Source organism: Quercus lobata, chromosome 12 (genome assembly GCF_001633185.2).
Source record: "Quercus lobata isolate SW786 chromosome 12, ValleyOak3.0 Primary Assembly, whole genome shotgun sequence".
Classification (NCBI taxonomy): domain Eukaryota; kingdom Viridiplantae; phylum Streptophyta; class Magnoliopsida; order Fagales; family Fagaceae; genus Quercus; species Quercus lobata.
Window position 1 is genome coordinate 20,226,736 of NC_044915.1, and position 15,376 is coordinate 20,242,111.

General features: G+C 36.9%; 2 protein-coding genes across 2 annotated transcripts; one reads left to right on the forward strand and one right to left on the reverse strand.

Moving 5' to 3' along the window:
• Positions 1 to 1,313: 1,313 nt before the first annotated feature.
• LOC115970368 lies at positions 1,314 to 3,383 on the reverse strand. The gene is made up of 3 exons (XM_031090008.1): positions 2,700 to 3,383; positions 2,022 to 2,585; positions 1,314 to 1,964 (listed from the first exon to the last, which is right to left on the reverse strand). The coding sequence occupies exons 1-3, from the start codon at positions 3,381 to 3,383 to the stop codon at positions 1,314 to 1,316; spliced, it is 1,899 nt and encodes a 632-aa protein (XP_030945868.1).
• Positions 3,384 to 7,494: 4,111 nt separating this feature from the next.
• LOC115971881 (probable beta-D-xylosidase 2) lies at positions 7,495 to 14,855 on the forward strand. Its single transcript, XM_031091982.1, has 7 exons — positions 7,495 to 7,963; positions 8,978 to 9,256; positions 10,543 to 10,712; positions 10,999 to 11,096; positions 12,304 to 12,654; positions 12,989 to 13,402; positions 13,796 to 14,855. The coding sequence occupies exons 1-7, from the start codon at positions 7,547 to 7,549 to the stop codon at positions 14,395 to 14,397; spliced, it is 2,331 nt and encodes a 776-aa protein (XP_030947842.1). The 5' UTR covers positions 7,495 to 7,546; the 3' UTR covers positions 14,398 to 14,855.
• Positions 14,856 to 15,376: the final 521 nt, after the last annotated feature.

Below are 15,376 nucleotides of genomic sequence, written 5' to 3' on the forward strand. Positions count from 1 at the left end.
ATAGAGAAGCCTCTCTTGTATAAGGCGTCATTAAGGATCGTGAACCTGACCGCCCTCTTCTTGACCTTTTTAGCTTCTTCTGTGTTCTAAGGGAGGTGCCCGTCCTGGAGGAAGGATATTATGGGTGTCATCCAGCTGTCTGTGCTCTGGATGGTGAATGTTGCAATCTCCTCAATACTGGGGTGTTTCTGGACCTCCATCGCCAAATCCATGCTAATCTCCCCTTCTTCTGATGACGCTAGCTTCGAGACTTCGTCAGCCCCCATATTCTGACTTCTTGGGATCTACACGAACTCCACTGTATCGAACTCCTGAGTTAGATGTTTCGTCAGCCTGAGGTATTTCTGCATCCTTTCTTCCTTTGCTTCGTACTCTCCCCTAATTTGCCCGATCACTAACTTTGAATCACTTTAGATCAACAAGTTCTTAGCACCAAGTGCCTTTCCAAGCCTCAGTCCCGTCAGTATCCCTTCGTTGTTGGTGGCCAGAAATTTTAGTTGGTCCCTATATTTAGCACATCTCCGTCGGGGGTAGTTATGACAACCCCTACTTCCCTCTTCCTCTGGGCTGACGAACCATCAGTTTGTATCGTCCATCTATCAACTCCGTCGATAAGGCTGTCTTCGTCGGGAAGGGTGAACTCTGCGATGAAGTCCGCCAAAACTTGCGCATTGATCGCCGTTCTGGGGTGGTATTCGATGTCAAATTGACTAAGTTCAATCGCCCATTGGACCATTCTTCCGACTGCCTCAGGTTTGTTCATCGATTTCTTAATCGGTTGGTCCGTCATTATGAGGATAGGGTTTGCCTGAAAGTATTGCCTTAGCTTGCGCGAGGCCACTATTAACGCAAACGCGATCTTTTCAATCCTTGGATACCTGGACTCAGCCCCTTGGAAGGCCTGGCTGACGTAGTAAACTAGGAGCTGCTTCACGCCTTCTTCTCTGATCAAGGCTGCACTTACTGCCGAGGCTGACACGGCCAAGTATAAGTATAGGTCTTCCCCTTCCTTAGATGGGCTTAAGAGAGGTGGACTGCTCAGGTAACGCTTTAGTTCTTGGAACGCTGCTTCGCATTCGTCGGTCCAGGTAAAAGCCTGCTTCAAGGTCTTGAAAAAGGGCAGGCATTTGTCTATAGCTCTGGAGACGAACCTGTTTAAAGCTGTTATCCTTCCTGTGAGTTTTTGAACATCCTTGACGGTCTTGGGTGACGCCATGTCGATGATGGCTCGCCCTTTCTCTGGGTTTGCTTCTATTCCTCTTTGGGACACCATGAATCCCAGGAACTTTCCCGAAACTACCCCAAAAACACACTTACTTGGATTCAGCCTCATCTGGTGTTTTTTGGGGGTTGCAAACGTTTCCATTTGCTTTCTTTACTAAGACGACGTTCACGAGCCATTCAGGATAGTACACTTCCCGGATGAACCCTACCGTCAAGAGTTTAGTAACTTCCTTTACAACTGCTTGATCTCGTTCTGAGGCAAAGGTTCTTCGTCTTTGCTGGACGGGCTTCCGTTTCGAGTTCACATTCAACTTATGCTGGATGACCTCTGGATCTATGCCCAGCATGTCCTCGTGGCTCCATACGAAGACGTCTAGGTTTTCTTTAAGGAACCTTATGAGCCTTGTTTTCATCTCGGGGCTTAGCGTCGTTCCTATCTTTGTCGTCTTGTTTGCTTCTCCTTCAATCAATTCCACTGTTTCCAGGGCCTTCATTCTGTCTTCTTCCTTTTCTTCAATCATCCACGTGTGGTTCTCCTTTACAGCCAGGACGGCTTGATAGCATTCTTTTGCCAGGACTTGATCTCCTTTTACTTTACCGACGCCATTATCTGTTGGGAATTTTACCTTCAAACAGTAGGTGGATGTTGCCGCTTTCCACTTGTTGAGTGTGGGCCTCCCAATGATGACATTGTAGGATGAGGGGCAGTCCACCACTAAGAAGTCTAGCTGACGGGTCAGCTACACCGGGTAGGCCCCTACCATCACTGTCAATGACACTATGCCCTTAGGGTATACCCTGTCTCTACTGAAACTGACAAGCGGAGAGTTAAAGGGGCACAGTCTCCTTGGATCTAGCCTCAGTTGCTGGAAGGCCGGGAGGTAGATGATGTCTGCGGAGCTGCCATTGTCGACGAGGATCCTTTTGGTATTGAATCCTTCTATATTCAGCATTATGACCAAAGGATCGTTGTGGGGCTGCTTCACTCCCATGGCGTCTCCTTCCTTAAAGGATATGTCCTGGTATGTTCGTCGGTGCTTAGATGGAGGTATGGCGTGGACACTATTTACCTGTCTCTGGTATGCCTTCTTGAATGATTTAAACAATCCTCCTAAAAACAGCCCTCCTGTAATCGTCTTTATCTCCCCGATCACCTTGTGTGGAGGCTGGGACGGACGGTCGTCATCCCGGGAAAAGGACTCATACTGGATTTTATTGTCATCCTTGAATTTACTATATTCTCCTTTCTTCACATATTTCTGTAACTTCCCTTTCCGTATTAACTCCTTCATCTGCTCCTTTAGGTCTCTGCAATCTTCTGTGTTGTGGCCGTGATCTTTGTGGAACCGGCAGTACTTGTTCTTGTCACGGACATTAGGGGATGAGTGCAATGGTCTGGGCCATTTGAGATAATGCCCGTCCTTGATCTGCGTGAAAATTTTGTCAACAGGCATAACCAAAGGAGTAAATCTTACTGTCTGAGGACTTTTATCATCTTTCCTCCTATTCCCGTCATTGTTCCGACAATCCAGTTGCTCTCTCTTCTGCCCCCTATGGTCGTCTTCTTTCTTTGCCTTATCGCCTAGCTTCTCGGCATCCTTTATGGCTGCTAAAGTATCTTCAGCATTCATGTACTTCTGTGCTTTCAGGAGCATTTCTGCCATCGTCTTTAGTGGGTTCTTTGCAAGGGAGGCCACGAGATCTCTGGACCTCAGCCCCGCCTTGAAGGTCGTCAACTGTACCTTGTCATCGGCTTTGTCCACCTCCAGAGTCTCCCGAGTGAAGCGTTTGACATACGACCTCAGAGTTTCCTTCTCTCCCTGTCTTATGGTGAGTAAGTAGTCTGCCGGCCTTCTTGGACGTTGCCCCCCTATGAAATGGAGCAAGAAGGCACTACTCAACTGATCGAAGTTGTCTACGGACGAGGTCGGCAACTTCGTGAACCATTCTCTTGTAGCTCCTTTGAGAGTGGTGGGAAAGGAACGACACAGTATCTCGACAGGTGGTTGTTGAAGACCTAGAGTCGTCTTAAAGGTATTAAGGTGATCCTGAGGGTCTCTGAGTCCGTCGAACGGCTCAAGTTGAGGTAAGCGGAACTTTGACGGTACAGGGCATTCAAGTACCGTAGTGGTGAAAGGCGAATCTGTAGCCCTTACCATTCTGTCTACACTTCAGTCCGTCTTCTCCTTAATGGCACTTCTCTGTTCGTCCATCTCCTTCCTCATTTCTCGAAGGAGATCTGAGTTCTGCTCGTCCGGAGTAGTTGGCCTCTGAGGGGTACCTCTCCTGTGGCTATCCCCTTCTCCTTCCAGGTTACCCTTGGACTAGTTTTCTTCCTGTTGAGCCTGTTGAACCTGCTGGAGTCGTAACTTCATTTCCTGGTTTTGTTTGGTGAGTTCTTCAATGGTGGCTGCAAGGGCTTGAACTTGCTGGGCCAAGGTTACTAAATCTGGGTTGGATTCCATTTGAATGTAGAGGGTTGATGGAAACTACGTTTTCAAATATGAATCTGAAAATGTCGTCCCCACAGACGGTGCCAAACTGATGAAGCGTGAGTTCGTCAGTCAAAGTGGGCATATGGAACTCCTTGTCGATGCGAATGTATCCTCTATAAGGGTCACCGGTGTGATGCTTGCCACAACGCCTTTGATGCCAAAGTCAGAATAATGAAAGCACCTTATGAAATGAAAATGGGAGAACAAGGTAAAAAACCAGAGTGCTCTCTCAAAGTGTGAATGTGTATATGTACCTTCTGTTGACAATGTGAGGGCTTTATATATGTGGCTTTAGGTGCTAGCCGTTGTAGTTGTTAATGCTTTCCCTGGTAACGCCTCTTGTCCAATAATGAGGCTTTTAAGAGGCTCCCAACGGTCTACCTGGTTGATTTGGTAACTGCCCAGGTCATTGATTGACTGCATTGAATGACTCCCCTGCCTTCGTCAGTGATGACTAGTTTCTTCGTTATTCAAGACGCCTTCGTCATGGGTGCTTTCTTCGTCATTAGTGTTAGCTTTGTCTGTGGGATGTAACCTCGTCATTCCCATCAATACACATAACACTTTTGTAGAATGCTTGAGCAAGTAACAAACTATAGCAATTATCTTGCTTAATCAGAATGTAGAATGCAGAATGCCTTGTCTTTGAGTAGCCTTTGTTGCCTTACGCTCTTTTCTAAGTAGTAAACACCTTATGAGCATGCTCTATGGAGCAAGCCACTCACGTTGTGTGAGCATCACGCACTTATGTGACTTACAATGTGTAAGTGAAGCAGGCTCACTCGATTCCACCTCGTTTTCACATCAATGCCTAGATTCATATTACCTACTAAATAATTCTAGATTAAAATTTCAAACTTTATTAGCCATTCCAAAAAAATTCAAAATATTTCAAACTATATTCGTTTTAATGTTTTAAATCTTTTATAAATTTAATTAATATAAGACATACTATAAACTTTATATATGTGTGTAGAGCAATAAAAAAAATATACATCAATATATAGTATATACCAATATCAAAATACATAATTAAACCAAAATGTTTTTCGAAACAGAATTCAAAGGAATGGTGCAAATAACAATACGTAGCAGTTTTTTTTTTTTTTTTTTTTTTTTTTTTTTTTTTTAATTGAGTGTATATTTTAGTGTTAATGGTAATATTGAGAAGTGGAAGAGGTAAATGTTAGTAGACCATTTTTTTTTTTAGCAATATAAATCATAACATTTAAAAATGCAATTATAGAAATTGTTAGAAATTTTGAAAATACTCATTTTTAATGAGTGTGTCGAGAAATAGCAGAAAGTTTGTAATTTGTTTTTATGGATGAGAACATTCAATAATAGTGATGATGGACAGTCTTATTTAGGGAGTGATCATTTCATTTTTTTCGTATTGAATATTATTAATGAGTCACTTGGCATCAAAATTTAGAAAAGTAAATTGGATACTTAGGGCAAAAATAGTTAGCACTTGGAAACTAATTCGTATTCAATTTGAATTTTGATTTTGCTTTGACTTTAATATAATATATATGATGTATGTATAAATTTTATTTCGGAGACATTGAACCAATAATAACATATTTCATGATTATACCACGTCGAACATAGAATTCAGTCCTAATAATAATAATAATAATAATGACAATAATATTCTTTTTTATGGGAATAATAACAATAATAAGAAGAAGAAGAAGAGTAATGCTATGGATATTATAATTTTACTATATGGCATTCACAAATTGATGTCACCAACTACAAAAATACATTTAAATATTTCATTTATGACGTGGTTGAAGTCTATCAATTATATTCATTAGCATTTTATGAATAAGATACAGTAACTTTTACTTTAATTTAGGAGCAACAGCTATTTGAATCAGTTCTATGATTTCCTTATTTGAGATTGCTCATTCCGATAATTTGATATATATTATTATGCCTACTGATATGTTGCCGCAAAAGAGCAAGTGCAAACGGGCTCATTAAAAATTTCATGAGTGCTTGGATTGGAGGTTTCTCTAGAAGTATAGGGATTACTCATTCTAATTAAGATTGCTAGACTTTGGGGCCTTCATGATGGTCTCATTGTAGCAAAAAATCTAAGTATAAAAAAACTCTTTATTGAGCTTTATGTAAAAGTTGTGGTCACAATTTTTACATCACATGACAGCTTATTTGATTCATCTCACTTTTGTAATAATTTTATCTTTGAACGCAGGTCCCTCTTCTAGTCCTTTGAGGAAACTCACAACAACCGCATTTTCTGCAATGGGAATAAATGCACAAATATTTTGGCAAATGAATAATCCCTAGTAGTGATAGTTCTTATTTATATTCACACCCTTCCTTCCTCTATTTTGTATCATTTAGGGTCCATTTGGTACATGCGTTTAAACAATAGTTTTCAGTTTTTTTGAAAATATATATGGGTGAAAAAATGTGTAGAAATACGTATAATGTTGTTTAAAAACTAAAAACATGTGTTTACCAAATAGACCCTTATTTTTGGATGTTTTGGGTATTTCATACCGGAAACTTTGTAGCCTTTAATTTTGTTTAATTAAATTCCTCTTTACCAAGGAAAAAAGAAAAAGAAAAAGATATTCAATAGTCCACAAGCCAAAATGATAGTTCCGTAGTTATTTCTCAAAGTGATCAAACTTCAAAGGCTGTTGCTTGGTTGGTTCTTACAAGTAATGTCTTTCTACCCTTTCGGTAATGCAATCATGTATGTCGTTGGTTTCACCACACAATCCATTATGGGTTAGACTTTAGAGTATGTTTCTGAATTCTGACCAATGCCCTCTCTTCCAAGCGAAGCTACCTAGTACCTAGTACTTGCCACTTGCACGTATTTGTGTAATTTTGTTCCTTCCTAAGGATCGGGCAATTTATAATTAACAAAAGCCCCTTGATAACTCGTGATTTCTTTCATGGACTCTATATATTTCCTTTATAATCTTGGGGTTGATTTCGTAAGAGAGATGCAACATTTTTTTTTTTTTCTTTTTTTTGGAAGAACATGCATGCAAGACAGTTAAAATAAATATCATAAATTGAAATTCTGTTTTATTCATATAAAAAAAATTATTTCAATTTCGAATTATCAAAAAATCTTATGCTCTTCAGACATGAGGGTCTCTTGTAGTTTTAAGATTTTTTCTTTTTCTTTTAATTTTTTGATTTATTTTTTTAAGTATAATTCTTTTAATTTTTTTTTTTTTTTAGTAAAAATGTACAAATAATAGCTTATGGCCTAGACAAATGTTGCTACAAGGCAAGATAAAACCATCAATGTATATATATACCAAAAAATTTCAATGCTCTTCCCTTCCGACCGCCTGATTTTTCTCTTGTTCCCCAAAATTGTAAATGCTTGCCAGACATGGAAAAGAAATTAAACAGATACGAATTTATGGGAGTTTTCAGTATTTCACGACTTTAGGCATGGAAGTCAATCAGATGATCTACCTCCACCTGATTATCCTAACACTGTCTCATACAATTGGAAGTTGGACCAACAGTCTCTTGGACACGTACGGTATACCACCAATGTCCATTGTCGTAAAAATTGAACCAATTAACATTTGCCACCTTTCAGCCACTCAAAGAGTTTATCACAATGTTACTCTTTACAACTTAAAAATGGCAGGTAAAATGCACTTATTAATAAATGTTGTTAAACACCAAACTTTATATGAACATCTCACCATCCATTATGCTTTTTCTTTAACAAGTAAAAAATACTCTTATATCACCTATATATACACCACCATTTGCTTGTACCCTCACACAAACAATATTCTTTTATCCATAATTAAATGGCTTCCACTGCCATGCCCTCACCACTCTGTGTTACCTTCCTTCTCTTCCTATTATTATCGGGTGCTTCTTTTTACACCATTGAGGCTCGTGAGCCATTTGCTTGTGACCCAAAAGATGCAAAGACAAAGGGCTTGCCATTTTGCCTTGCGTCCTTAAAAGCAGAAGACAGAGTGAAAGACCTTATTGGAAGGTTGACACTGCAAGAGAAGGTAAAGCTGCTAGGGAACAATGCTGCAGCTGTGCCACGGCTGGGAATCAATGGGTATGAGTGGTGGTCTGAGGCTCTACATGGTGTTTCAAATGTGGGTCCAGGAACTAAGTTTGGTGGGGACTTTCCTGGGGCCACTAGCTTCCCTCAAGTAATCACCACCGCTGCTTCTTTCAATGCATCCTTGTGGGAATCAATCGGACGGGTAAGAATACTTCCTTTTAAAAAGAAAAAGAAAAATGACCAATGGCTAATTTTCTGACTATTATTTTTTTTTTTTTTTACATAAAAGTGAATCTTATCTTGTTCAGTTTTTTGCCGATTAAGCGGTATTTGTTAGTAGTGTTTAAACAACAATTTTTATTATTTAAATATTTATTTTTACAACACTTTTTAATCTAGATATATTTTCACAACACTTAAATAAAGTTACTAAAAATCTTTAACCAAACGGACTCTAATAAGCTCTTTTTGTTGGTGTATGTTAGTTTTGTTTATTTAAGCTTGATGAAATAGTTTATTATTAGTACTACAGAAAATTTTTTTTTTTTTTGAAACTGAGTACTACAGAAAATTGGTCACTTTAACAATGGGTTACACAATGGGATGTTCTTCTTATTATTCTTGATCATAATTAATCCTTTTCATGTGTTAAGTGTAGACTCCAAGCCACATTGGAAGGGAAGAAATAAGAGTAGCGTTCACTTAAAAAAAAGAATGTTCATTTTAACTTGTTTAGATTGAACATATAATCCTATTTCCAAGTACATTCACTTTATCCTTTCCTTTCCAATCAAGCAGCTGGCAGGTTTCAAAGATAGTCATCATTGTTTGAATTGTTGAATATCGTAATCTTTTTCATTTTTTCATAATTATTAAGGTAACAACGAGTATCAACGATAAATCATACTAAATAATAATAAACTTTATAAAAATCATGAACAGTATTATTGATAAGTTCAAATACACAATAAATTTTTAAAATTTTTTTCATAATCAATAATTATATATATATATATATATATATTCTTTTAAAAAAAAAAGTTCTAAAATTTATTGTTAAAATGTCAAAGTGTTTATGTATATTTGTTTATTTATTAATTTTCCAAGTTTGTTTGTGTTTCAATTTGCCCATTGCCATTGGAAACAAAAAGGTGGGCAAATTGGCCATTTTAAAAGCAAAGCTACAAAAATTCTAAAGTAATAGTCGGTGTCCCAGGTAGTGTCAGACGAGGCAAGAGCGATGTACAATGGTGGTGTGGCTGGGCTCACGTATTGGAGCCCAAATGTGAACATATTCAGAGACCCAAGGTGGGGCCGTGGACAGGAGACTCCCGGTGAAGACCCCGTGCTAGTCGGTAAATATGCAGCCAGCTATGTTAGAGGCCTACAGGGAAATGACGGTAACCGGTTGAAAGTTGCGGCTTGTTGCAAACACTTCACGGCCTATGACCTCGATAATTGGAACGGAGTTGATCGCTATCACTTTAACGCTAAGGTAATCTAATTTATGGTGCCGTGTGTTTTAAGATATTACGCATGGGTGTGATTATTAGTTTCAGACCGCTGGATTTGATTGACCAATTATATATGATCATCTCTGTCAATAGCTGCAACAGCAGCGGTTGTTGCAGCTACAATTGCAAGGGTCAGTGTTGGTGGTCCACTCTTTGAAATTTATGGCATCAGAATCTGGGACCATCTTAATTCTTTCTTTGATCATCTCTATAATTTTCTTTTTCTTTATTGTTTGCAAATGATAGAAGAAATCATATGTTGCAAGTAATTTAAGTATGAGTAAAATCAATGGTCTTTAATTCAAATATAGATTTTTTTTTTTTTTTTTTTTTTGTGTCTGTGTTTTCAAATGTTTGAATTCCTTCCCCATACTTAAAATTTTAAAAGATAAAATATAAAAATGATAATTTTTAACAATATTAAGAGTATGATTGAAGTGACATTATTTTTGCATCGAATTTTTATTAATATCATTTTCAATCATATTACTTAGTGTCTATTTGAGAACAGTTTATTTAGTTAAAATTAAAAAAAAATTATTAAAAGTACCGTAAATAAAACTAAAAATGAGTTAAAATAATACAGTGGGTCCATGAATAATATTAAAAAGTACAATGAAACCTATAAATAGTATCAAAAATAAACTAAATATTAATAAAGTTGGCTTTTTAAGCAATTCCAAACACACACTTAATAACAATAATATTAATAAATGAAAAAGATCATAAAAATTTTCATTCTGTATCATGTTACTAACATTGATAAATGTACACTAGTGAATTATAAATGTCAAATGAATTTGAACCTTTTGATTTCTTTTTTGGCTGAATGAACCTTTTGATTTCTTGATGCATTATTTTTCTGACTCATCATTTTAAGATTTGATAAGTTCATTTATAAATATATGAAATTAGTGAGATTTCTCAATGACCCACTATTTTATAAGCACATGAAATTTTCTATAATGTGGTCCTCCATTAAAGTAATATTTAGACAAAGAATGGGTAGCATGAGCTGCAAAGCTGCATAATCTCAACACTTATAATTGAATATCCCACTAGTGTCGCCTTGTTCTATTTCTATCCAAGCACACCTTCTCCTTTGTAGTTCTTACAGCTCATCTTTCTATTTGTTCTCTATTATCTATCATATTGTCTGGTCGTTACTCCATTATATGTTTCATAACTTTATGATATCCTATCCAAACTCAGTACCAAAAAAATGATAATGGAAGTGACATTCCACATGGGTCACAATTGCATGCAGGTTAGCAAGCAGGACATTGTGGACACATTCGATGTGCCATTCAAAATGTGTGTGAAGGAAGGCAAGGTAGCGAGTGTTATGTGTTCCTACAATCAGGTCAATGGTGTGCCTACCTGTGCTGACCCTAATCTTCTAAAGAAAACAGTACGCGGTGTTTGGGGTCTTGATGGGTAAGTTTGCTCTCATTATTATCACCGCAAGTAATTGTAATATTACAGATTATAACTAGTTGTCTATCATTTTCATATAAATTCATAATTTTTTTTTCTCACAATTTGTTACATGAACAATTATAGTACAAGTTGTATCATTTTATGTAATCTTAGAATTTTCTTTATCACCGCATCAGATGACTTCAACCATTGCATCATCCAATCATGGTCTACTCTTTAATAAGACATGTCTTATGTGTATCAACTGTTTGAAAAAATATATATTTTTCTTGTGGACCCGTAGGTACATTGTTTCAGATTGTGATTCAGTGGGGGTTTATTATGATCAGCAACATTATACATCGTCACCAGAAGAAGCAGCTGCTGATGCCATTAAAGCAGGTTTTAAACACTTATAATAGTCAACTTTTTTTCCCTAGATGCTTATCCATCACACTAGGCGCTAAATAAATTAATAGTTTGTCTTAAGCTTCTCTTATTTTACAAATACAAATCTTATATATCACATTTTGTATTCTATTTTATGTTTTATTAATCACAACATGTCATGTATTTATTTTTTTTCCATTTTAAAATTTGACTATTTTATAAGGAAAATTAAACAAATACTTGACAAGTCAATAAAACATAAAGTGGAAAAAATGGTATAGAGGTATTTTACCAAAGATATGAAATCAACTATAAAAACATCTAAATTGTGGGACTTTATTGAGACCATTCGTTACATAAGGACCCATAAGAAGAAGATGTACAGAGGATCCAATCCATAGGCATAAATCGTCTCGATAAATAGAAACTTTATTGTTAATCAATTCGATTTCTTTCCTGGCTTTATTTATTTATTTTTTTTTTTTTTTGAGAAACCTTTCCTCACTTTATTAAGACAATCATTTGTGTTCAATTAACTTTTTTAAAGACCATAAGCTTGACAACTTTCTAGAGCATATCAATTAATATTGCCTAATTCTTCAAATGAAAAGAATTGGATCTGAGTTACTCTCTCATTTATTGTAAGGTGAAAAACCCATAAAAAGCAATCAATAACATTGCCAAGGGAAAAGGCATATGTACTTAAAAAATGAGTTTTTTTAAAAGTTGTATATAATCACCGCACATATTTGGTGCAATAGTCACTCCACAAGTATAAATGCTTGTAAAGTGTAAGGGCAAGGGTTAGAGTTCAAGTCTTCAAAAGGGAATTGCACACTCATATACACTTAGATTAGGTTATAGTAGAATTTCTATCCTGTATAAAATATAATATTAAAAAAAAAGTTGTACATAAATGCAACAATTTACAATATACTTGCTGGAGTAGGCCACAAAAACAAGACTTCAACGTGTATTCTTGTAATATATCCTTCGATAATAACAAAGTGATTAAATTTTATGTCATCTATCAACCGACTGTAACCATTCTCTTTTTAAAACTTAGGTAAGGAAAACAAAATATATGATACTAAGTGAAATAAATGAAATAAAAAACTGCACCTAAATAGATAAGTTAAATAAAATTTGACCTTTTTTTTTTTTTTTTGAGGAACAAAATAAAATTTGACTTGAAGGAATATTTTGGTCATGTTTTCAGGTTTAGATTTGGACTGCGGGCCTTTCCTGGCTGTGCACACTGAGGATGCAGTTAAAAAAGGCTTGTTGAATGAGAAAGATGTCAACACTGCTTTAGCTAACACACTCAATGTCCAAGTGAGACTTGGGATGTTTGATGGAGAACCGTCCAAGCATCCCTTTGGGAACCTTGGCCCAAAAGATGTGTGCACCCCGGCTCACCAAGAGCTCGCCCTTGAATCAGCCAGACAGGGCATCGTTCTTCTCAAGAATCGTGGGCCTTCACTGCCTTTATCCACTCGGCGTTACCGTACTGTCGCTGTTATTGGGCCTAACTCCAATGTCACAAATACTATGATTGGCAACTATGCTGGTAAACTTATGTTCCTTTTCCTTTACTCACTCTGCCTTCCTTTTAAGCCTTTTGTAAGTGCTATCCAAAAACCAAGTCCAACTCTCATTTTCTTGGGACACTAATTTGGGCATGGGTCAATATTTTGTGTGTTCCCTAAGACCCAAATTTAGGTGCATAGATATTTCCTCCAAAATGGGCTCAAAGCCCTCACCAGTTTCTTTTGTTGGCCTGATAGCTACTATTTAGTATCCCAAAAAATAAGACACATGGTCGACCCTAACTAATCCCATTGAGATTCCATATCCAACTTCAAAATTTGACTAAGACTTGATTGTTGTTATTGTTTTACTAGGTGTTGCATGTGGATACACTAGTCCCCTACAAGGAATTGGGAGGTACATAAAGACAATTCACCAACAGGGTTGCACCGACGTAACTTGTGCCGATGACAAGCTCTTTGGTGCAGCAGTTAACGTTGCTAGTCAAGCAGACGCAACAATTTTAGTGGTTGGGCTTGACCAAACTATTGAGGCAGAATTCAAGGATAGAGCTGGGCTTGTTTTACCAGGCCGCCAACAAGAGCTTATATCTAAGGTAGCTGCAGCCTCAAAGGGTCCAACCATACTGGTGTTGATGTCTGGTGGGCCTATTGATGTGGCTTTTGCTAAGAATGACCCACGCATTCCTGCCATCTTATGGACCGGTTACCCGGGCCAAGCCGGAGGAGCTGCCATTGCTGATATCTTGTTTGGAGCATATAACCCAGGTTTGCTTTTCCTTGACAAAATGCAATTCCCTTTTTTGTGGAAAATCACATTTAAATCCTAAACTTTAGGGGTAACAAATCAAACTTAGTAGTTTTAAAAGTAACAACTTAAACCAAAAGTTTTTGTAATTCAACTAATTAGCACTTTTTCTTTAAGAACTACTCCTGATGTTTCTGACAGAGACATCCAAGTTCAAATCCTCTCTTTCTAAATTATCGAATTATAAAAATAAAAAAATATTAACAACTGAGACAGACTTAAATCTAATAGTTTCAAAAATAACACCCGAAACTACAAGGTTTATGTAATTTCCCCTTTATTTTTTGATTCTATGGGCTGCTCAGGTTGGCCTTTCCCCCAAAAACAAGAACTAACCTTTCCGTGCTTTGCAGGGGGCAAGTTGCCTATGACATGGTACCCACAAGATTATCTAAAAAATTTGCCTATGACAACCATGGCAATGAGGTCAAGCCAATCCACAGGCTACCCTGGAAGAACCTACAGATTTTACAAAGGTCCAGTAGTGTACCCATTTGGGTACGGAATTAGCTACACAAAATATGTTCACACCATAGCTAGTGCTCCAGCTGTGATTTCTATTCCCCTTGATGGTCGCCATGCTCGTGGTAACACAACCACATCTGGTAAGGCAATCAGGGTGACCCATGCAAAATGTAACAGGCTCTCAATAGGAGTGCAAGTAGATGTGAGAAACAAAGGCTCTAGGGATGGCTCTCACACTTTGCTTGTATTTTCTACACCACCTGCTGGGCATTGGGTTCCACACAAACAATTGGTAGCCTTTGAGAAAGTACATGTCCCAGCTAGGGCTCAACGGCGAGTCCTGATTAATATACATGTGTGCAAGTACCTTAGTGTTGTGGATAAGTCTGGAATTCGAAGAATTCCAATGGGTTTACATAGTCTTCATATTGGTGATACCAAACACTCAGTGTCAATCCAAGAAGCAAAACTTGGTGTTATCAAGTCTTAAATTTCTTCGTGGAAGGACACCCATGTGCCATTTTTTGTTATGGCAATTGTATCATGGTCATGGGTAGTAGAGAATATTTCTAGATACTAATTAGCACTCATTATTTTCAACTATTACAGTAGGCATTTCAAGGTACAGATTGAAGGAAATAATGGTCTACAAGAAGGAAAATAGGAAAAAAAAAATTACAAAGAGCGGAAGTTTAAAGATTGCTTTGTTTTTGTATGAAGAGGAAAGGATATAGTGATATACCAATCTATTCTTCCATTTGAAAATTTTTCCCCAATTTTTTTCTAATATTGAGATTGTAATTTGGCTTTGATATTGAAGCCGATTGTTTCAATTGTGCTCCTATTGTAATATTTTGAGTGAGCTTAGTATGTAACATGCATGACTATGGTCATGTCATTAATTTGTTGTGCACATTATTGATTTACGATGACATGGTTATTTGAATATCTTAAGGTGTATAAACATTCTCTAACATTATAAGATATTCCCATTAAATCTTTCAAATTCGTTATTTCTAGTTTTTATTCAAAATGTGAGACACATTACATTTATTCAATTTTGTGTGATTTACAAATTTTTTAAGAGCATGGGATTTTTTTTAAATGCAACACATCTTTAATATGAATTCAAATTGGAGACAATTTCCAAGAGTCTTGTAGCTTAAGTGCGATGTTTGGTAATGTTGTTTGTATTTTTTGAAAATACGTATGGGTGAAAAAGTGTGTGAAAATACGTATAATGTTATTTAAATACTGAAAATTGTTGTTCTATTTACACCACCAAACAACCTTGTCTGTATTTCCTAGTGTTTCCAACCAGAACATTCAGGATTTAAATCTCCACATCCTCAAAAATTTGGAGAAAATTAGAAGATTTAAATGGAAGGGGATCATTTAGGTTAGTATGGACATAATTTCAATGGCATTAACCATGTTCTTCTTCTTAGGTCCCTCACCATTTGTGATTT